General features: G+C 36.9%; 1 protein-coding gene across 1 annotated transcript; it reads left to right on the forward strand.

The window, feature by feature from the left end:
- Window positions 1–251: 251 nt before the first annotated feature.
- Window positions 252–20,652, forward strand: EIF5A2 (eukaryotic translation initiation factor 5A2). Its single transcript, XM_037137499.2, has 5 exons — window positions 252–347; window positions 1,028–1,227; window positions 1,749–1,853; window positions 14,976–15,107; window positions 15,723–20,652. The coding sequence occupies exons 2-5, from the start codon at window positions 1,063–1,065 to the stop codon at window positions 15,780–15,782; spliced, it is 462 nt and encodes a 153-aa protein (XP_036993394.1). The 5' UTR covers window positions 252–347; window positions 1,028–1,062; the 3' UTR covers window positions 15,783–20,652.
- Window positions 20,653–23,542: the final 2,890 nt, after the last annotated feature.

Genomic DNA, 23,542 nt, shown 5'->3' on the forward strand with positions numbered 1-23,542 from the left:
GTGACTCTAGCCTCAGCAACTGGCCTCCAGAAAGTGCTCTTCACGCCGGAAGTGCACTAATCCGCAGCACGTGGGTTTGCCAGGGTGCTCTTCACGTGACTGGGCGGGGTCTGGGGAACCTTGTAGCCAATGGTAGCACGAGAGGGCGGTGCCTGTGACGCGCTGGGCCTATCCCGGAAGTGGGGCTGAAATGGGGGCGGGAAAGGGCGGGGAGGCCGGGGTGTGGAAAGTGGCGGCCCCGCCCAGTCTCTTGGAACTGTCTGGGCCGCCACCGCTACCTCCGTCGCTGCGGCTGTGTGGGACCAGCACTGGTACGCCGAGGAAAGGATCTTTTTCTTTGCTGAAAGGTGAGAAGGTGGAGAAAAACTGGAAAACTGATAGGGCCGAGACTGGAGCAAGGCAGGGCAGGGAAAGGCGGCCGGAGCCGAGGACTAACGAGCGAAAGAGGAAGGCTAGACAGGGGGACGGAGGCGAGCGCGGGACCCGCCGGAGCTAAGGCCCGTGTAGGGCCGTGCCGGGCCGGGGATGCCGGCTGGACAGCCGGGCGCTCGAGAGGCCGGGACTACGGCGCCGCAGCTCGGGACGGGAATGCGCGCCAGAAGCTCGAGGACCAGGTGCTGTTATCCCCATCCTTCGCGGGGGCGTGCGGCCTGGGCTGGGGCCCCGCAGTGGAGATCAGGGCGGTGGCGGAGGGCCGGGCGGTGCGGTGCTGTGCGTGCGGGAAGGTCGCCGGCTTTTCCTGTGGTGGGACGACGGGGGCGGGGAATTTGGTGCTTCTCGTGCGGGTGAGCACCCAGGGCGGGTATCCCCCACTCCAGCGAGCTCCTCTGGGACTTCCTACCCACCTCCCCATCAGTGGATGGAAAAGTTTGTAGAGGCCGGAGTTAAAAAGTGTCCACTGTTCTTGCGTGGTTATACTATAAATGCAAAAATAATTGATCCGTGATGCTTGGCATGTAACCTGCCCAAAATGAGATGTTTCCTTACCTGTGTGCCTCTTAAAAAGCAAACACAAACTTTTTTGTAGTTCCTTGGGGAAAGCTACCATCTCTCCAGCCCACCATGGCAGATGAAATTGACTTCACTACTGGAGACGCTGGGGCTTCCAGCACATACCCTATGCAGTGCTCGGCCCTGCGCAAAAACGGCTTCGTGGTGCTCAAAGGACGACCGTGCAAAATAGTAGAGATGTCAACTTCCAAAACTGGAAAGCACGGCCATGCCAAGGTGAGTACCCTTCCATGTCTGCCTTTGCGTTGAGATTTTGATCATTTGTATTTCATTATAGCACGCGAGATTTCTGTACTTATTACCGTGTAATAAGCACTTCTTTTTCTTCCCACTATTACTGGGAGATCAGCTGTTACTTTGAATACTGAAAGGTGGAATTTTCTTCTTGGACCCTTACAATGTTTCATTAATTTTCCTGAGTCCTAGTGACTTAGAAGATCTGTTCAGCTTACAGATGAGAAAACCTGTTCTAACATAATTCTAAAATCTAACTTCATGTGCCCTCTTATAATTACTAGACTATGTATGATTTGGTCTTGATATGTCATGATACATTTAGTTCTTTATTGCTTATCAGTTGTGTGATCACTACCTTTTTTTAAGGAAAGTGAAATTAGATGACCTTGGGAGGAAAAAGAATCTATCATAATCAGCCTTGGTATTGTGCTCTTGTGTATGTAACGATTGATATACTTGGCAAAGTTTAAACAGGTTTCCTGTTCTCCCTTCTCTGTTAGGTTCACCTTGTTGGAATTGATATTTTCACGGGCAAAAAATATGAAGATATTTGCCCTTCTACTCACAACATGGATGTTCCAAATATTAAGAGAAATGATTATCAAGTAAGTACTAAATTTCTTTAGAGTGCTGTTTATTTCTTAAAGGTGTAAATACATTCTGTTATCAATTGTAGTTTAATAAAAACCAGGAGAAGTTTTGTAGGTTTTTCTAACCAATTATTAGGCACCACTTATCTTAGAAAATGGAGAAATAGCGACATTTAACAGTTGTATCTTATCTAGGATTATTGCTAGTTTATTATTTTAACATTGTTGAATTTTTTAAAAGTTGAGACTTACTGTTCTCAAACTAAGTGACTGCATATTGTGTCTGAATAAGTTTAATTTTTAATAAAATTACTATTCTCTTTGTTGTAAAATATTTCGGATTTAAAGAACTCCCTCCCAGATGTTATTTTACCACTTATCAGAACTAAGATTTTTCAAGAAATTATTGGAATTCATGTTCCACCGAGTTTGTGTATTAATGAATGCAACTTAGAATTTAGTATTTTTAAATAGAGAAATAAGTTGAAATCCTTAAATGTAAAAGAAACATTGGGTTGGCCAATAAGTCTGTTATGTTTATTCCTATGATGTCTGTAGTAGTGCTTAGCTGTCTTTAACTTGATTCAAAACAATTTTATTAGAATGTATTGTGACAGCTGTCATATCAGCATGCATTTAAAAAATGTATCAAAATTGGTGAGTTTTTGTGCAACCATTTTAATATTGAAAATGGAAGAAGATACACAACATTTTCAGTTTTAATGCTTTATTATTTCAAGAAAGGTAAAAAAGCAACGGAAACACAAAAAAGATTTGTGCGTATGGAAAAGGTGCTGTGACTAATTGAACATGTCAAAAAGTGGTTTACAAAGTTTCTTGGTACTATTGACATTTTGGCCAAATAATTCTTTGCTGTGGGGCTGCCTTATGCATTGGAAGATGTTTAGCAGCACCCCTGGCTTCTACCCAGTGGAAGCCAGTAGTGGGCAATAGCCAACATATTCAACATAACCCAAATCAATAAAGTTATTGGTGAAAACAAAAAATGTCTTTTATTTTACAGAAAAAACTAAATGAACTTTTTGGCCTACCCAATTTATCATCACTGAATATGATGAAGAAAATACAAAAACTATGTAGTTGTTTTGTTTATATTCAATGACCATGTTGTGACCTTTTGTTAAATTATAGGTATAAACTTCAAGTTTTAGTTCCAATTACACATTTGGATAGTGTGTGTTTAATTATAGTATTTTGTTGTTTGGGGTATTGATAGTAACCAAACCGTTGACGTCATAGGATGTAAGAGTTCAGATTAATTACAACTAGTCTTTTTTGAAAGTCTTTAATTTCTGTGTTGATCTTACCATATATAAAACTCTGTTTCTGTTCATTTTACATAGTGAGAAATACAAGTGTGACACTTAGACTTGTTTTATCCAGTTTAATCTGATTTCCTCTTATACCTTTTATCATTGTATAATTTTTAAAAACTGTTAACTATCAGTTGCAATTACCCAATGATTTCCTTTTACTCTTTGTTCGCACGTAAACATGTTTTTACATGGTTTTAATCTAGTAAGCAGTTTTATATTTTCACTTTCCCACTCATCATCAGTGTTTTTTCTAGGTTGCTTCAAACTCTTTGTACAATTTTGAATTGTGTTAATATAATAATAGCACATATTGTTTGTTTGTTTGGTCACGTGAGTCTGAGTTTGGATTTAGTTTTGCTACTTTCTTAGCTGGATGACCTTGCATAAATTATGAACTCTCTCTGAGCCTTGGTCTTTTTATCTACAAAAGTGGGATAATGTGAGGATTAAATTTTAAAAATATGCCCTGTAATTGCCTTCTATGTGGATATACACCAAAAAGTAGTTCTTTTCTGCTCCCCATTTTCCTTATATTCTGGAAATTCCACTTAATCTTTCCATTATCCTTGAAGCACCTAATTGAGACATGACCTATAGTAGGTACTCAATAAACATTTGTTAAATGCATACCTAATTATTCATTGAGGTAAGGCTAGTGCAGCCAACTAAAGCTAAGCACAGAATTTTCTTTTGCCAAAAGAGATTTACATTTTCATCCTTTAAAAAAGATTTTATAAATTTAATTTTAGAGAGAGGAGAAGGGAGAAAGAAAAAGGGAAACATCAATATGCAAGAGAAACATCAATGGGTTGGCTCTCGCACTCCCCCAACTGGGGATGTTCCTGCAACCCAGTCATGTCTCCTGAAGGGGGACCTAAATGTTGACCCTTTGGTTCTCAGGCTGGTGTTCAACCCCCTGAGCCACACCCACAAGGGGTCTGTTTTCATCCTTAATATGCGAATGCTTTGATCATCCAATAGGCATTATATTCATTAATGTGCATTCAACATAGAAGGCTTTTGCCTTTGACTATTTCAGAATGATGGCATCAGTCGTTCAGACAGTTACTACTGTGACCAATTTAGTCAATCATTGATTGGAACTCAATATTTAATGTAAAGGAAAAATTTGGTTTGGGTTTTTATTTGGAGCTATAACAGTGCCCAGACTCAAGTGAGGGGAATGAGGAGAGTGAGTTTCTTGCCTAAAGCACAGAATTTTAAATGAAGATAAGACAGGTACTGTGCTTTGCCGTGTATAATGCACATCATGTTTTTGTACATATTATACATGCGATATTATACTCATTATTGTATCCATGGTATGTAATCATTATACTCAGGTATAATGAACATCCTTATTTTGCCCTCAAAAATTTGGGCAAAAGAGTATGTGTCATACACAGCAAAATCCAGTAATAATGCCAAGCCACATAGGAGCCTAAGGCAAAAGGAAAAATCAATAATTCTGATTCTTTTTTAAAAAACTTTTGATATTTTGTTCATCGTGGAATTTTTGCATTTATTCTAATTTTTAAAAATACTGTATTAAAAATGTATCTGGTTACTGATGTTTCTTCTGGCACCACCTTAAATTTTGCACCCAAGACAAATGCCTCACTCACCTCACTCTGGTCCCAGTCTTTGGTATGTAGCTTGGATGAGAGACTGACTACAGACTGGATAAGTGAGTGACTCAAACTACATAAATCCTTGCTTTGGCACTTACTGTGTCACCTCAGTTGGCAAGTTACTTAACCTCTTGCCTCTTTTCTTTAATCATAAACCAAGGATAAGAATAATTCCTCCTGGTATCCCTGAGAGGTTTAATCCTCCTCACAGATACCAGGAATCCTCCTGGTATCCCTGTGAGGTTTAATAAGTTAATCCTTGGAACAGTGCCTGGCAGAATAAGTACTCTGTGATCACATTCCTTTATTATCTTGTCACTGTAGAATACTTACCTCTATTCTCTTGTTAAGAAATCAGCTGTGTGAGCCTTTCCAGGTATAGTTATTGTGGTGGCCTTCACTCACCTATCCAAGTGCCTTGATCAAATTCCTCCTTCTCTTATTGTTTGGCTACATGTGGTCCTTTGTATTTGCTTTATTTGGTATTTGAAGTGCCTGTTTGGCAGTCGGTGAAAATTAAAAAGTAAATCTTTGTTTAGGAGAAGAAATGCATTAATTAATATTTACAATTTTAGCTTTATACATTTTAAAATAAGTTCAGAATGAAAGAAAAATTGTCTCCTGACTTCCGTTGTAAGATGTAGTTAGGGTTAGAATTTCTAATTTCCATTGGTCCTCCCAAAAGTAGTTGCGGTTGTCTGCGGCTCAGTGATGGTGTAAAATGCAAATACATCCAGACACCTTTTGGAATTCCCAAGTTTTTAAATATAGAAATGCTTGTTCAGACCCCGATACTCACGATTCCCGGTTGGGGCACATGCCTGGGTTGCGGCAGGCCAGGTCCCCAGGTGGGGGTGTGCAAGAGGCAACCAATCGATGTATCTGTCACACATTAATGTTTCTCTCCCTTTCTTTTTCCCTCCCATCCCCTCTCTCTAAAAGTAAATAAATGAAATATTTAAAAATAAATAAATCTGAGTATATTCTTCAAATAAGTAGTATGCCTTTTGGATATTGGGATATGTGAGTTGAATTTTGTTGTTGCAACTTAAAAAAGAATACCAACAAAGAAAATAATTATGCCATTAGTTAAAAGATTGAAGTCTATTTACCTTTCTATGAAATTCTTTGTGTTCCCTAGTAGCAGTCTTTCTTTGGGAATAAAAATTTCTTAACCAGGAGATCCCAGTACTGCAGGGACAAGAAGCAAATTATTTTGTTATAGTATCATTAAAGGTAATAGTGAGAAAAGCCACAACCTTTGGCTCCTGGACCTGGATATTCTACGCATGGGAAAAATAGTACCAGATGCTAAAATATATTTCAATCTGTAAAATAGTGCCCATGCCTACCCAGCAAGTGGCAAAGATGAGTCTTCAATAGGCCATTCCACACAGCAGGCTGTGATGGAATCCCTGGACCACTCCATCACAGTGAGTTCTCTGAGCATTATCCTGCTGCCTTTTTATTGTGCCTGTCAGATGAGGGTTTTTGGTTAGAAATGATACTACAAGCAGTTCTGACTGGACGGTGGCATTCTATAAACCCACAGGTGAGATTTTAGTAGAAGCACTGAAGTCGGAGAAGGCAACTCCATATGTAGAATAAGAGTCTAGTGCAATGAGCACAGACTGCTGCCTCTTCCACAGTGTTACCAGGTGGCTAGCTGTTCCCCCTGGGGAGTGGTGCCATATCAGGGACTCTGTATTGGTGTCTACTGTGAGGTGCTCACTGGGGGCTGTGGTCAGATCAGCTTTGGTGAGTCGAAGCCTGTGCCACTCAACCCACACCACCATGACCACTCTGTTCATAAGCCAATTGAGCAAGTACTGGGAAGACTAAAGAAAGAAGCTAAAAGGCATTTACAAATAGACTTGTCTTGACTCATGGACATGGACAACAGTGTGGTGATTGCTGGGTGGGGGGGGGTGGCTATAAGGGGACTAATTGGTAATGGAAAAATATATAATAAAGATTTTTTTAAGATGGAACTATATCCAGAATAAGACAGGCAAACACATGTGAAAATTAGGAAAGTATTTGAATATCTATCAAAAGGAAATAATTGAAGATTGAATATATTATTGTATGTGCCTTAATGCAGTTTTTTAAATTAAAAAAAATGAGGTTGATATATTAAAACAGAAAAACTTGGAAATGTAGTAAATGGTCAAAATCACAAATTGAGGCCCACACTCCGAATAGTCATTTCCTTTGGAGAGGGGGAGTAGTTTGGGACATAGGAGATGGAGAGACTCCATTTATCAGTGAGGATGGTTTGCAGTGCTTACAGAATATTAAAAAATAAAAACGGGGAAGACATTGGTTAAGAAGCTACTTGTCGTTCTACTTCTGGCATTCATCATTTGAAATCTCTTGGTTTCCTCCTCGGGAGGATGAAAATAGTAATAATACTGATTTCATAGGATTGGTGTGAGGATGGTTTAAAAGTACATGTTTAGAATTGTGCCCAGCACACATGAAGTATTGTTTTTTCTTTTTTTTTTTAAGAGAGTGAGGGGTGTGGAGGGGTGTGGCAGGGAAGAAACATCAGCTTGTTCCTGTTTATTTATGCATTCATTGGTTGATTCTTGTATGTGCACTGACTGGGGATATCAACTTTGGGTGTCAGGGACTGTGCTCTGAGCCATGTTTTGTCTTTACTGCCATTGCCCATCTGTAAAATAGGGTGTGAACCTAGCCAGGGATGGTACGAAGACCCATCCTGTAACAAGTAAAAAGACCTTGCAAACAGAACAGTAATAAACCAACAGCGGGTATTAGCAAACACCCAAATCCAGGGCCCTATGTTCTCAAAGAACATCATTGGCCCCAAGATAGGAGGGGAGAAGATCGTGCTCACTTACTGGCTGGGACTGCTGTAGATTAGAAGAGGGTGGAAAGCAGATGGAAAAGGAAAAAATCATCTTGTTCACCTAATCATCTGCCTTTTCAGTAGCAGATCCCCTTTGGTAATCATTCATATTGGCACATTCTCTATGTGGAGAAGTCTTTCCACTTATCACTTACACAGACATTATTGTCGCCAATTTTCCTGTCTTGTTCTTTCAGTGTCCTTGACCTTCCATCTAAACTCTTAGGCATTGCCTATGATCAGTGTGAACCCAAACATCTGGTTCGCTCTTCTTTCGTGTCCAGTGCATGAAGCTCTCATCCCCACTGTCGTCCATGGTCACCTCTGAATAGTTTCATCAGATCACGTATAACCATCTGGGGACCATTCGGAATTATTTCTTTTACAGTCAGCAGGTCATAGGGGAACTCCCCATAAAGCCAATGGTATAAATTGAGGGAGAACTTGCTGCTGTAGCAGAAGAAGGTGCTTTCTCAGTCTAAGCTACTTCTTTTACAATTTGTTTGTGCCTTTAGGACCTGCTCAAGTTGATCTCATGTATGCTACTTCTACCTGCTAATGGAGTGCTGCTGTGAATACCCAACTTCTCGGCTTGGTGGGTCAGATAATACTCCAGTTGATGGCAGTGTTGTTTGCTTAGTTTTTTTTAAATTATATTTTATTGATTATGCAATTACAATTGTCCTGATTTTTCCCTCTTTGCCCCGTTTCTACCCAGCACGCCCCATTCCCTCAGGCACTCCTCCCACCATTGTTTATGTGCCTTGGCTACTCCATATCCTACACTGTACTGTATTGTACATCCCCATGGCTATTCTCTAACTACCTATTTGTACTTTTTAACCCCCTCAGCTCTTCACCCATTCTCCCACAGCCCCTCCCATCAGGCAGTCATCAACACACTCTCTGTATCCACGATTCTGTCTTTGTTCTTTACTTAGCTTGTTTTTTTTAGATTCAATTATTGATAGATTTGTATTTTCTGCCATTTTATTGTTCATAGTTTTGATCGATTTCTTAAATGTTCCTTTAACATTTCATATAATAATGGTTTGGTGATGATGAACTCCTTTAGTTTTTTCTTATCTGGGAAGCTCTTTATCTGCCCTTCGATTTTAAATGGTATCTTTGCTGGATAGAACAGTCTTGGCTGTAGGACCCTGTTTTTCATGACTTCAAATATTTATTTCCATTCCCTTCTAGCCTGCAAAGTTTCTTTTGAGAAAGCAACTGACAGTCTTATGGAACTCCCCTGTAGGTAACTAACTTTTTTTCTCTTGCTGCTTTTAAGATTCTCTCTTTATCCTTAGCCTTTGGCATTTTAATTATGTTGTGTCTCATTATTTTTTCAAATAGATTTCCAGTTTCTTGCTCTTTTTCATCCCCTTCTGGCACCCGTATGATGCAGGGTCCTGATTACAGTTGTCCTGGACCTCTTGAAGTTGTCCCAGAGGCTGCTTATACTATCCTCATTTTGTTGGATTCTTTTTTCTTCTTACTCTGATTGGTTATTTTTGCTTCCGTATGTTCCATATCATTGATTTGATTCTCAGCTTCATCCACTCTATTGTTGTTTCCCTGTAAATTGTTCTTTATTTCAATTAGTGTGTTCTTTGTTTCTGACTAGATCTTTTTTATGCTGTTGAGGTCCTCACTAAGTTCCTCAAGCACCCTAACAACTAGTAATTTGAACTCTACATCTGATGGATTGCTTATCTCAATTTTGTTTAGCCCCTTGCTGTAGTTTTGATCCAGTCTTTCCTTTGGGCCGTGTTTCTTTGACTCCTCATTTTAGCTGTCTCCCTGTGTTTGTTTCTATGTGTTAGGAAGAACTACTTTGACTCGCTGTCTTGGTACTGTTGCCTAATGTAGTAGGTGTCCTATAGGTTCCAGTGGCACAGCCTCCCCTATTACCCAAGCTGGGTACTCAAGGTGCACCCTTCGTGTGGGCTGAGTATACCCCCTCTTGTAGTTGAGTCTTGATTGCTGTTGGCAGGTTAAGGGGAGGGATTTACCCAGGCTGGTCAGCTGCAAGGATTGACTGTGACACCACTTACTACCAAACTCCACCCTCCGTGGAGTATAAGCTGTGCAGGATCAGGGTGGTAGTGCTCTGATATGTTCTGTAGCAGTCCACTGGGTGCGCAGGCCCTGGGGTTTCCTGGGTGGTACAGGCCAAGGTCAGCCCCCACCTGTTTTTTGCCTGGGGCCACTTTGCCTGAGCTATGGGGCAGTCTGAGATGGCTGCTACTTGTGCTGGGCTTGGAGACTCCCAGACAAAGGCAAGTTGTGAATCTAGGCTGGCTGCTGCTAGTGCTGGTCCTGGGGCTCACTGAGGCCAACTGTTGCTATTTGATAGGATTTAGAAAGTTGTAAAGCACTAGGCAAGACCAGCCATTCATATGGAAAAGCAGTTTGGGTGGCTCGATAAGTTGGATGGGGCAGAGTCTCTAGGGATCTCCAAGGAGGGCCAAACAGTGTTAACCAGGTTGATGGGAATCTCAAATATGGCACTAGCTTGCTGGCTCTGAGGGGGTAGGGTTTAGAAAAGGGACAGTGGCCTCTGATGCCAAACACTCCAGTTTAACCACTGGTGCCTTTCATGCTGCTACCCTGGTACTAGACCTCAGAAGGAGTGAGTCTGTATGAGTGAGTCCATGTGTGGGTCCTTTAAGAGGAACTGCTTGAGGCTCTAGCAATTTCTTTCACAGACTGAACCCTGGTTGATTTTTTGCAACCAGAAGTTGTGAGGACTTATCTTCATGGCCCTGGAACTCTGGGTTGGGGCCTGGTATGAGGCTGGAACTCCTTGCTCCCAAGATATCCCAAATTTTTATCCACCATACATGAATAAGGGACCAGGCTAGTCCTCCAACCAGTCTGGATGGATGTGGTTTCTTTAATTCTGTAGTTGTCAGATTTCCATTCAACTTGATTTCTGATAGTTCTGAGTGATGGTGGTTCTGTATTTTAGTTATAATTTTGATGTGGTTGTGCAAAGAGGTGAGCCATGTCTGTGTATACCGCCATCTTGACCAGAAGTCGCTTAGGTTTTATAATAACATTGATCAAGCATTAAGTCTCTACCAGGGAACAGCAGCTCTAAGGAAGTAGCTTGAGAGGCAAAGGAAAGAGGAAGAGGAATAAATAGAAAGAGGCCTTACAAGTCTGGTTGTTAGAAATAGATTGAGAAACATAATTAAATTCAGAAGTAAGGGCTAAGAAGGCACCTGTAGTGACGACATGCCTTCTCCAGCCTTCTCCTGTGTGCCAATAATACAAATACAGGCAAACAAAGTTTCTCTGTAATTCTCCCTTTCGGTGTTCTCTTTCTGACTGTATCATGGAAAGAATCTAGTCGTTAATTCTCCCCACATTCTTTCTTTTGGTTCACACTTTGCTTCTTCAGCTCCTTGTGCCTCCATCCATTTAGGGGTTAAAGTGTTCTTTCTAAAATTCTACTATACCATAGCATGTTTCTTTTTTACCTTTTATTGTAGTAATTTTCAAAATAAAATGACCTCCATCTACCCATCATCCAGCTTCAACAATTATCAACATGTATCCAGTCTGTTTCGTTGTACCCCACCACCTATCATTTCTTCCTGTACCCTCTACCTCTTGATTATTTTTAAAGCTAATACAAGATATTATGTCATTTATGATTTCATCTGAAAATATTTTGTTATACATTTCTAAGGTATAAGAACTGAAAAAAACAACACGATGGCACTTAAAAATTAATAATTCCTTAATATCTTCAAATATCCAGTCAGTGTCTACTTTTCCTAATTGCATTTTTTTTCCTTTTATGTATGTGATGGTTATTGTTTTTGCATTACAGTTTGTCTAAATCAGGTTCTAAATAAGTTCCATGTACTGAAATTGGTTGGTGTATCTCTGAAATCTATTTTAATGTATAGATTATCTTTCATGCACTGGAGTTCTCTCTTTTCTCTCTTCCTTCCCCTTTTCTCCTTCAATTTTTTGATAAAGAAACTATGTAATTTGTTTTGTAGATTTTCCCACACTCCGTATCTTGCTAATTATATTTCCTTGTTGTTTAACATATGCCTGTATTCTGTGTATTTCCTGAAAATTGATAATTAGATGTGGAGGCTTAATCAGATTCAGCTTAGATTTTCATTTTCTTCCTCTTCTTTCTTTAATACAAACTACTCCATAGGTGATATTGTATGCAACCATCAGGTAAATGAGTCTGTTTCCATCATTTCTTCATTTTTTTTTAACCATAACACTTCTATAGAGAAAAACTTCCCTTCATCATATTTTTAGTTTGTTTATCCTATGGTACAGAATATAATAGGAAAGGCAGTATAAATGCTTGGTTCTTTTTCCTTAATTATCAGTTTTCAAAAGGAGTTGGTTCCCTAGGATTTACTGACAATGACCCACCAAATGTTTTTTTCACTATAAACTTTAAACATATTTATATTTTAATTCATTGTACTCATTGTCCCTGTCAATATTCAAATTAGCCTGTCTTTGGCCAGGGTAAGGCCCTTAAATGGGCCTAGTGATCTTCAGTAGCACCAAGCTTTCTAGTGTAACAGCTGGGTCCAGGTTCATCTTGTATACTTCCTCCTCTGGACTTGAAGTTTTTCATTTTTCAAAGAACCCTTTGGAGAAAATCGCACCTGTGGGAGAAATAGCACCATACATTGGATTCTTTTAGTAGGAAATAATGATACTAGCATTTTTGGTGCCAGTATTTTGGGGATATGCTGTCATTTCATTTCTTAGCAGCTGGATACGCTGCTGTATGCCTAACACCTCTATTACAAGTTTTCTGACCCTGCCCTCTCCCATGTCTCTGCTTGCTAGTAACTAATGATTATATACTCTCTTTACCCCCTAAATTTCTCAGAACATCTTAAATTTATCAAATGAGCAGATTTCAATAAAGGTGAAGGATCAGAAGGAAATATTTAGAATTGACTTTTAACTATCTTCTCACCATCCTTCCTTCCAACTCTAGAGAGTCAGGGCTTTCAGAGAAGATGGAAAAAAAATCACATAAAAATGCTTAAAACTCAACAATGCCAACAATAACTTTTTTTTAGATTACGAATTAAAACAGGAAAATTGTACCTTTAGAGTGGAAAAGTCTGGCAGGTACTCCCTTAGCCAAGTGATCAAAGTTAATTTCATTAATAATAGGACAAATCAACATCATTTGCCCATACTCTGTACGCCACTTATGTAGTATTACTACCAAAAACATATTACCTGAATCATGAGGAAACGATCAGTCAAACCCAGAATGAGGAACACTCTGTAATATGGTAAACCTGTGCTCTTCAAAAATGTCAACATCAGAAAAGACAAGTGTGAGAAACTGTTCCATATAAAAGAGACTGAACCAATATGACAGCCAAGTAAATACCAGGTAGGATCCTGGAGTTGGGAGGACAAGACAAGGTTGCTACCAAAGACAATATTGGGACAACTGGAATATTTGAATATGGACTCGATATTGAATAGTATTTTAGCAATGTTGAATTTCCCAATTTTGAAAGCTAAACTGGTTATATAAGAGTATGTCCTTGTTCTTAGGAGAAATACAGTGAAGTATTTATTGCTAGAAAGAGAATTTATGGTATTTGTTATATATTCCATATATACAGAAAGAAAGAAAAATGAACAATGAATGAATGGATGAATCTAGGTAAAAGATGTGGTTTTCTTGCATTATTTTTGTAACTTTTCTGTATATCTAAAATTTTTAAATCATTTCTTTAGGAAAAATCAAATAATTTATTTTCATTATTTAATTTTATTTTTCTATAGCTTAGTTTTGTTTTTTTACATTTTAATTGTATTTCATTTATTTTAATAAGATTTAATTATATATACGATTTACAAGATATTTTATAATGTTTACAGATTTTTATACTTGAAATGCTTTTTCTTTTATTCCACAGTTTATTTTATGAATTCTTGACTTAAAAAATAAAATACCACCATTATATAAATAAATAAATATCGAAATACCAATATTATTATTAGGCTTCTATATTTTAGTCACTAATCGCAGTGAGAACCTTTAACTCTTGAAATAGACAAGTTCCACTTCAGGGAATTACTGAAAGAGCTGAAATCAAAAAGATCCACCTGATAATGTAAGCCTGTAGTTAATTTTTTTAAGATTATGTTTCTAACTTAACCTTGTTGCTCCCCATTTCTCTATCAACCACCTCACAAATGTTTGAGGACATAGATTGATTAAGAGAGTGTTTGTGGTTGCTTTGTGAGGTGTTTTATGTTTGTTTGTTTTTGAGATTTTAGACATGTGCAAAACCGAAATCTCCTGTGGCAGTTGGAGTCAGTGTGGAAAGCCACAGCCAGGTTTGTTAGTGCCAAAAAGGAGAAGCTTGAAACGCTACCCCTACAGTGTACCTGGGTTATATTGCAGCAGTCAGAGAGTCCAGGGCCGTGTCTTTGACTCCTTCTGTGTACGTCAGTGCTAACATCTTGTGTGCAAGGTGATTGCCTTCTATAAAACCTGTTAGAGTTCGAGGACGCTGACAGTGTACATGCCCTTAGAATACTGAGCACAGCCTGGCCGTTCCCTCATGCCTGTGATAAAAAAAAAAATTCAGTTCTATTGAACCTGTGTCTTCTTGCCATTAGGTTGATGATTGGGTATGTTCCATTTTGTCATCGACCCCCCGTGTTTGACTTTTTTTAAAAAAAAATATGTGGTGGTGTTAGCAGTGAGTTGGAGACTAAAATTTTTCCACTTCACTTTGTTCAGAATTAAACTAAAAAAACACATTGTTTGTAATCATGAGAAACTAAAAATAACCTTTATACCCACTAATAGGAAAATGAGTTACAGTGTACGTATGTAATTGTGAGGTGACTGAAGAGACTGAGGTCGGTCCATATTTTACAGTTCGGAAAGAGTTCTAAAACATGTTACCGGGCGAAAGCAACTTGCTGAACAATACTTACTTATGGATTTTTAAATACTTGTATTTATATTGTGTACATGAATGTAAGTGCTCAGGATACATGACTTAAAAAAGAAACCCTAAACTGTTCAATAATGTAGAGACTTGGGGGCAGAGGGAGGGCAGGGAGAAATGAACTCGTCCATCTACATATTGTACAGTTTTGTGTGTCTGCCATTTTTAAAGCACCAAAATATATGTAAATGTATCACTGTGTACTTACAGTAATTAATGTGGATTGCAACTTCACTATGTAAATATTACAAAGGAGTGGATATAATCTAATCAGTGCAAATGATATAATTCCTTTTAAATAGCTGATATGCATTCAGGACGGTTACCTTTCCCTGCTGACAGAAACTGGTGAAGTTCGAGAGGATCTTAAGCTGCCAGAAGGTGAACTAGGCAAAGAAATAGAAGGAAAGTACAATGCAGGTGAAGATGTACAGGTAAATACCTATGGGGAGACTATTTTTTAAAATCATTTTATAAAAATTTGGTGTCAACTAGTTTGCACTGAAAGGCAGCTTTTAAATACTGCTGAAGTGTTGACCCAGTATCAAAGTATCAAAGTTAAGTTTTTTACTACATAGATACCGTCAGCCTCACATTTGTCTTGAAGATCAGCATTTGAGAGGTTTTGTGAAATATTTACATGAAAGGCAGCTTTTAAATACTGCTGAAGTGTTGACCCAGTATCAAAGTATCAAAGTTAAGTTTTTTACTACATAGATACCGTCAGCCTCACATTTGTCTTGAAGATCAGCATTTGAGAGGTTTTGTAAGTGTGAGAAAGGATGCTGTGGAAATACGTAGCATCTAATAAGCACTGAAACATGCATAGCTCCTATTCTCCCTGTTTCCTGGAAGTTGTTTTAAAAACCACAATGTGTGACATTTCACTTTAGGAAACTATTAGAAAGTAAATTATTTGGTCTTGGAATACCTCTTTCCAAAGTTAATATGTATAAAATATCCAAGAATATACAGTATATCTTGAATTAAATGTATCTTATGTGTGTATTGCCTTCTGAATAACTGTGCCTGCATTTTTCCCCTGGTAGGTGTCTGTCATGTGTGCAATGAGTGAAGAATATGCCGTAGCCATAAAGCCGTGCAAATAGACAGCAACATCGGGCGTGAGCAAACTGCTTAGGTCTGAGTCAGCTGCAGATCTCAAGTGTGGTTCTAAGTTGTCACCAAAGCTATGGCCTTCATAAGCAACCTCATGTATCGTTTCATTGTTTTGAAATTGTGCTCAGTTAGTTTTGCTGACAATTAGTAATTTAAAAAAATAATCAAGGTGTATAATTTTTTAAATTAGTTTGTAGGTATTTTTCCTGTAACATTCCTATGGTTTTTCAGTATGTGAGTCCAAGAAACAGACAAGGTAGTTTCAATAGATGTGATTTGTCCAAGCAGTCATTCCTGAATTTTAGTTAAATGATAAGTAAACCAGGGTTTTCAATCAAACAATGTAGCATCTAGTGGTATTAAAGTACCGCACTTAAGTTGGATTGCTCTGCATTAGTTTCAGATGTAATATCACAGCAGAGTAAGTAGATTATAGATTGGAACTGTCACAGTTTTAGCCTATGTGTGGCAAGCACAAATGCTTAAACAAAAATCATGTTATCAAAAAGTATCAGTTATCTTAGTAGCCATGTGCCACACCCCGTATCACCTCAGTCTTACTGTTCTTTGCCAAATTGTTGGCCAACTTAATATAACCTTATATATGGTGATTTTCATACCTGCTTGTGTTTGACAGGCATGAAACTGTTGGGTAACTGTTAGCAAGTCATATTGTGAAGAAGGTACAAGGGACAGTGGTAAAATGAGTTGGTTAAAGCTATAGGTTTTTATTCAGGCCTTTGTAGTCAGCATAAAAATAGAAATGTTTGAGATGTACTTTTGCTTATAACTTTCACATTTCTCTCCCTCCTGCTCTCCCCCTGCTCTTTGTCTCTCTGTATATTTAAAGGAGTGACCTGCTTTGTAGGATACTATGCAGTGCTTTTTATGAATTATGTTGATAAATGTTATTTATAGTACTCATTCTTTTCCAACCATTTGTAAGTAGACTTTTTTGACATCAAAATATTTATTTGTCAGACAAAAACTGGAATTCTTATTTCAAATTGATTTGGAACATTTGTTAAAAGTATGTACATTTTTTCAAAAGTGAAATGAAAGTGAATTATGGAAGAAAAGTTACTATATGTGATAATCATTAATTTAAAAAATACATATATGTATTTTTCTGATTGTCATGTGTAATTCAGTTCTCATATGAAATATAACTAGGAAAGATTTCTATAAATCTAAATTATTTTTAAAAGTGTTTTAGGTGACTTTGCTACATTCCTCTTTGGTTGTTTGGGTCATAAATACTTTATTTCCAGAATTCTAAATATTGTCATAGGATTTGTGAGGACCTTTGACTCAATAACAATGATTGTATCAGAGTGAAACTTAGAAACAAGTTACTGTTTGAGCAATACCTTCATTCTCTCAGACTGATTGTGAGACCCCTCCCATCATGCCTTGACTTTTCCAGCGCCTTTATTCCTATCATCTAGAGGCAACTATAAGTGATGCTGCAGCTACTCTACTCAGTGACTAGAAACAGCATTAGAAACAGACGATCCTAAAGTTTTGTTACTTAATCTGCTCATACTTTTAAATCTTGTGTTAGCCTCCGCAAACCTATTTGGAGAAGAAGCAAGATACTTTAAGAAAATATAAAGAGAATTCTAAAGCAGAAGGAATATTGAGGTTGTAGTTCAATCATTTTAATGTAACATTTAGCTTTTGCCCATCTAAAGCACAATTAGGAATTAGGCTAAATTCTTTCCAGTATTCCATGAATGTTCTAGTTTTTTAATACTTTATAATGTGCATCTCACTTGCTACTGGTTGGCATAATTATGCACAGGAATTCTAGAAAGTTATCAATCTGTGCTGCTTGCTGGTCATGCGTATGATCCCAGTTAAGCATACTAGTGTTCCGATTTATTATTAAATCTGGATCAGCATGCCCTTGTTATTCTAACTCATCAAACTTCACATAAATATATTTTCAATTGTGAATTAAGTGTACATAAATTATAATAATGCATCTCTACCTTCATACCTTGAATGCCAAAAGCTAATTATGCATAAGTATTTCATTTTAAGTACTATAAAAAGTATAAATACTCTTCTGACATATAAGTATAGATTTTAAAGATATGGGACTGTTTCTGTATTTTTGCATAACTCAATACACTTCTCTAGAACAAAATATTTCATTTAGTAAAGCTTTATAAACTGTATTAAAAAGAAGCAGGGAAACATTTTTTAACACAAAACAGAAGTGACTTCATTCTTTTTTGACATCAGAAATGTTAAAAGTTGATTCCTAGTATTTGTTATACATTTTTGTAGCAAATGGTAAATACCACAGCTTACCAAGTGTAGAATGTAGAGGCTGTCATGCTGATAGATTATATAGTGACACACCATTTTTGTCTGTAGGCATTACATCAATTTATATATAACAGCGATTTTCAACCTTTTACCACCTCATGGCATACATAAGTGAATTACTAAAATTCTGTGGCACACCAATAAATTTCTTTTTGCCAATTGACAAAAAAATAGGTAAAATTTTGATTCATTCATAGCAGATGGCTGTTGTTGTGTTGGCCATTGTCATTCTTTTTATTTGACAATCTAAGGGAAAAGAGGTCAGTTCCCCTGACTAAATAGTCAAGTATTGCATGTTTTAAAAATTCTTCTGGCACACCTGTATGCCTTGCAGCATACCAGTTGAAGATCACTGATAGACAATATTATATAACAAGTGGAATATGTGTTTCTATCTAGAACAACATTTTATTTCTACTGTGAAGACTTTTGTTATACCTTACTTGCTACAAAGTTTTATACCCTCAGAAATAGATCATGTCGTTGTTACTTTGATTTAGCATTTGCATCATAAGCATAATAATGATGTTTCTTTTATGCTCCCTTCTAAGGGCTGTCAGTCACTTGAAATTGATGGAAACCAAGCTCTTGAATCCACTTCCCTTGGTAATATAAAATTCTATACCAATGCTTTATAACAATTACCAAAACTCTCCTGCAGCCAGATATTTTTAATAGGAGTTGCTACAAGAAAATGTTTAGTCTGTAAAATTTTGGGACACAGTTCTTCATTATAGCACAATGTGTGTGAACGTGCACACACAGCTTTGTGTATTTGTTCTTTTTACACAGTCCTTCCAACTCTTAAAAGTACTGTAGTCTGGTAGTGCCTCAAATGTTGGTAATTTTTTTTAATTTATAACTTTTCCAGAATTTGTTTTTGTACTTTAAAGTTTCTCAATTAGATTATTTCTAGTTGAGCTGTAATTTGAATGCATTGTTCTCAGGGCTGTTTGTGCTAAGAGTTGAAGTTTTATTATTTTAAAGCTAACTGCCTAAAAGTATATTGCAGAATTTTCCCAAATTGTATTACATACAAATAAAAAAATCCTTAATATCAACGTGCTTCAACTACATAGTAAGTATTCAAAAACAAAAAAGGCAACATTAGTGTCATCTGTACTGGAAACTTGTCATATTTCTTTCGTTTTAGAATAGAATTTAGTAGTCTTATCTTAGAACCCTTTTCCTCATGATATATCTGAAAGCATTTCTTTAGCCTGGACCCAAAGATAGTTTCAGAGCCAGACATTGATGTATTGGTTCTCAAACGTGTTTAGGGACAACAGATTGAGATTCATAAAGCTCTTTTAGGTACATTAAAATGTTTACATATTGAGTTCTATAATATGAACTAGTAACAGACTTAACTATGAGTGAATATGGCCCTTAAGAAGGGTAAGAGCAAACTGTAGGCATATTTTCATAAATAGTATATTAAACTGATCAACAGTTTAAAATTTTCTAATATCATTTAGACATGCTCGTTCACAGTTTTCAAGCCTTTTTTCTCCTACCATTCAGACAAGTTGTAGAAAAGAAAGCTTAAGGAAAAATTGTAGAAAATCTTAAAATTGAGAAAATTCAATTTATTAACTTTATTAAATTTTTTTCTCTGAACTGGGTATATGGCATCATTATTTGATTTTAGCAGGGAACATTTGGGCCCAGCTTACGGAACACAGATGTTCTGTGGGAAGGAGCATGGCTTGGAGTCACTCTGTAATTTAATGTTTTTCCATTAAAAAATATCTGAACATCAGTTTAACTACCAAGGAAGTCAAGTGCCTGAAAAGTGCTGTACACGTCACGTCTAGCTAGCACATTTTCCTTATGCAAAAGATGCATCTTACAGCAATGCGTACCAGGCTTGCACCTGCTAGAAGCAGACTTGGCCATCCACCGCTACTCTCTCCTGAGAACAGGTCAGAACCTATTTTACAATTGAAAGAGAGGTTCTTTTATTTATATGAAGTCCCTAAAACTGTTTCTTTGTAGTGTAGTGGTAGACTTAGGTTGATCTTAGTTCAAGATTGCACTTTTTAATAAACTATGTTCAGTGATGATGATACAGTTTGTCCTAAGTCATAGCTGTGATCTTTCTTGAGAAGAATTCTATATTATGGTTAACATCTATTATAAGCACTCATGCTTGTTACAAAGTGTAATGCGAATGACTAGTTCTACACTAGTATAATGAAAATGACTAGTTCTGTACTATTATGTGCTTTTGTCATCCTCTCCAAAATAAAATAGTATTATCTAATCCAATGGCACTTTATTAGTAATACCTTTTATTGTGTTAGGTGTAGGGGAACTCTTGCTTTTACCTGCAGAGACTCATGTTTTAGCTAAAATTTTAAAATTATAAGAAATGTAATATGGTTATTGGTTGTAACTGTGCATTTTACATTTCAAAAATGGGTAAAATTTAAATGTTAAGTCTTTGGCTATACTAAAATAATTGTTGAAATTCTTTGAAATGTGGATGGTAAACTTATCAATTGCAACTTTTTGTTACATTAAAATATATTTGTCTGTTAACTTCATCGATTATATTAAATAAAAATAAATTTAACAGCTTGCACTATTCTTGTATATATACATTTCTAAAAAAATTTATACTAGAAAATTGTATGAATTAATATGTATACCATTGTTAAAAGGAAGTCTCACTTTTGTATTTAATGTGTCTTTATATTCTAGGTTTTTTTCTAGAGAACGCCCCTGCTTTATGGCCTGGAATATTAATTTCTAAATTTTAGTTCCAGATTTAGGTACATTGTCGTTTTTAGTTTTAAATTTTTAGGAACTTTTTAAATATGTACATAGTCACATGGTTCACAATTCTATAGGTACAAGAGTGAAAACATCTCATCTTCCTTCCAGACATATTAATGCATGAAAGGTTAATGGTCCTGCCCTACCCCTGACCTCCTAGGATCTGAGGAATTCCTGCCCTACCAGGGTTGCTCTTCTCTTTCTACAGCGATACAAACGGTATGAGAGTTGCTGAAGCAGACTCCACACTTTTTCCAGTCCTCTCCATGTCTCAGCAACACCATCTAGACAGATTCATCCCTACATGGCTCCATAGTTTCTTCCTTTTCTACACTCTACTATTCTAGGACATCTTTCTCACTCCCTGACATGTGAGCCATGCCAAGACTATTACGACAGTTGTCACTTTATATCCATGATTGGTAGTACTGATATTTTAACCTTTCAGGTCCAGTGAACATAATTAGGCAGTGAAAGAAGCACCATAGTCTCCCACCGCTCAACCCCACTCTTTATTGCCACCTGCAAATACCAGTAGCTGTTTCCCAGAGGTAGGAATGGGAAGGGGCAAGGGTTGGGGGGACAGTGAAAAGGGGCTAATTGTGTGTTACATATCAGCACGTCAGTCTATACTTCCCTGGCCCCAACCTCATAATTAAACATTCTGTCCAAATAGAGGGTGTCCTACAGAATTGCCACATTGAATCCATGCTTCCTGTCTAACATGTGTTCTGCTTGTGTTCCACCGGAAACTGAAAACATCTTTCCCACAAACATTTGGAAGTATCAGTTAATACTGCTGGATGTGTATAGGTTCAAAGGACTCACCTACAAAGTTATTATCAATCCATTGTCCAATTTGAGAGTTATTTCTAAATCTAGTCAAATGACTTTGGGCCACGCAGTGGGCACTTCCTAGTATCACAGTGATTGTGTCCCAGTGTTTAAGGGCCAAAAAGGCTTGGCAACCTTAGTTGCCACCAGATCCCCAACACAGATCTAAATGGGAGAAGGGAGGTTCATCTATCCAATACTGCCATCTAAACAAAACACTGCCTTGTTTGTTCACAATTAAGTGTGTCTTTCAATTAAATTTCACTCTAGTTCATTTTAATTGCTGTACAATCAATAGTGAGAAATATTTTGGAATATATATAATGAATTATTTAGAAAATATATATTTATATATTTATACATAAACAATCACCCTCAAATTAAAATATATACCTTTCTTCAAAGGCAAATGGAAATTTCAGGAAAAAAGATATTTGGGCAGAAAGCAGTAGTTTCTATAAATTAAAACTATTAACAGTGTAATACCAATCCTAAGTGAAATGGAAAACAAAAGTAAAAATAAAGACTTCTACCTGAAAATGTAAAACTTATTACATAATTCTAGAATGAAAAGGGAGCTACAATCAAAGAATTCCTGAAAAGTAATGATAATGAAAACACTATACATCAAAATCTATGTAAAGCAATATAAAGGGAAATTTCATAGGCTTAACATCTCCATCGATAAAAATGACAGAACATAAAGTGAATTAAATTCCTAAACCAGACAACTAGAAAAATAACAGCAAAATAAACAAAAAGAGTACAAAGGAAGGAAAGATAAAGGCAGAAAGTGAGGTAAATAGAAAAATAGCCAATTCAAAAAAATTCTGGTTCTTTGAAAAATTAACAAACCACTAGCTAATTCAGTTAAGGTAAATACAGGAAGAAAGCAAATATAAAAAATGAGAACATGACAAGGAAGAATAGCTAATGCAGAGGAAATAAAAACAAGAAATTCTATCAAATCTAGAAACTGAGATGATATAATTTCTTAGGGAAATATTACTAGAATCAACCTCAGTAGAAACAGAAATATAAAGTTTAAACAGAACAACTTTAATAAAACAAAGTTATCAAAAAGCTTTCACAAGAAAATCCAAACAAACCAGCCAAAAACCGAGATGAGGCCCAGATATTTTCAAAGGGAAATTTTACCAAAACCTCAGGACCAGATGGTTTCCCAAAGTTAAATACATTGGTTCAAAGCATAGAAAATAAGAACTTCTAAATTCTTTTTATGACAAAAGCATAACATTTTATCTTAAAGTTGATTTTCAAAACAACAAAAAGAAATTAAACATTCATGCAAATACCCTAATATACTATTAGCAATTAAACTCAAATACCACATGAAGAAAAGAATACATATGCCTATGTGGAGTTTATAGCAGAGATGCAGGAATAGTTCAACATTAGGAAGTCTATTAATATAATTCACTCCCATGGAAAGTAGATTAATATCTTAGAAAACCTTAATAGTAGTTACTATATTGATAAGTTTAAAGGGAAAGATATTATTTTCTACATAGATACTAAGAAAACTTTAAATAAAACAATGTCCATTCTCAAAAAAAATCTCGAGAATATTGAGGTGAATGAAAATATAAATATATCTATGTCTATATGTGTTAACATGGTATATATAACATGTATGTATGCATGTGTGTATATAAATGACCAGGGACCCAATAAAAATCGGAACTATCTTCTGGAGGGCAGGCCCCTTGTAGTACAGGTTCCCCGCACTAGGTGAGTGTTCTAGGGACCCATCTGTATCAGTGCACCAGCTGGCATT

Source organism: Artibeus jamaicensis, unplaced genomic scaffold (assembly GCF_021234435.1).
Source record: "Artibeus jamaicensis isolate MK-2021 breed Jamaican fruit bat unplaced genomic scaffold, CSHL_Jam_final scaffold_474, whole genome shotgun sequence".
Lineage (NCBI taxonomy): Eukaryota > Metazoa > Chordata > Mammalia > Chiroptera > Phyllostomidae > Artibeus > Artibeus jamaicensis.

Coding starts and splice junctions, on each gene's coding strand:
- EIF5A2 (XM_037137499.2), top strand. CDS start 1,063: ATGGCAGATGAAATTGACTTCACTACTGGAGACGCTGGGGCTTCCAGC. Junction 1,228..1,748: donor GAAAGCACGGCCATGCCAAG/GTGAGTACCCTT, acceptor CTTCTCTGTTAG/GTTCACCTTGTTGGAATTGA. Junction 15,108..15,722: donor ATGCAGGTGAAGATGTACAG/GTAAATACCTAT, acceptor TTCCCCTGGTAG/GTGTCTGTCATGTGTGCAAT.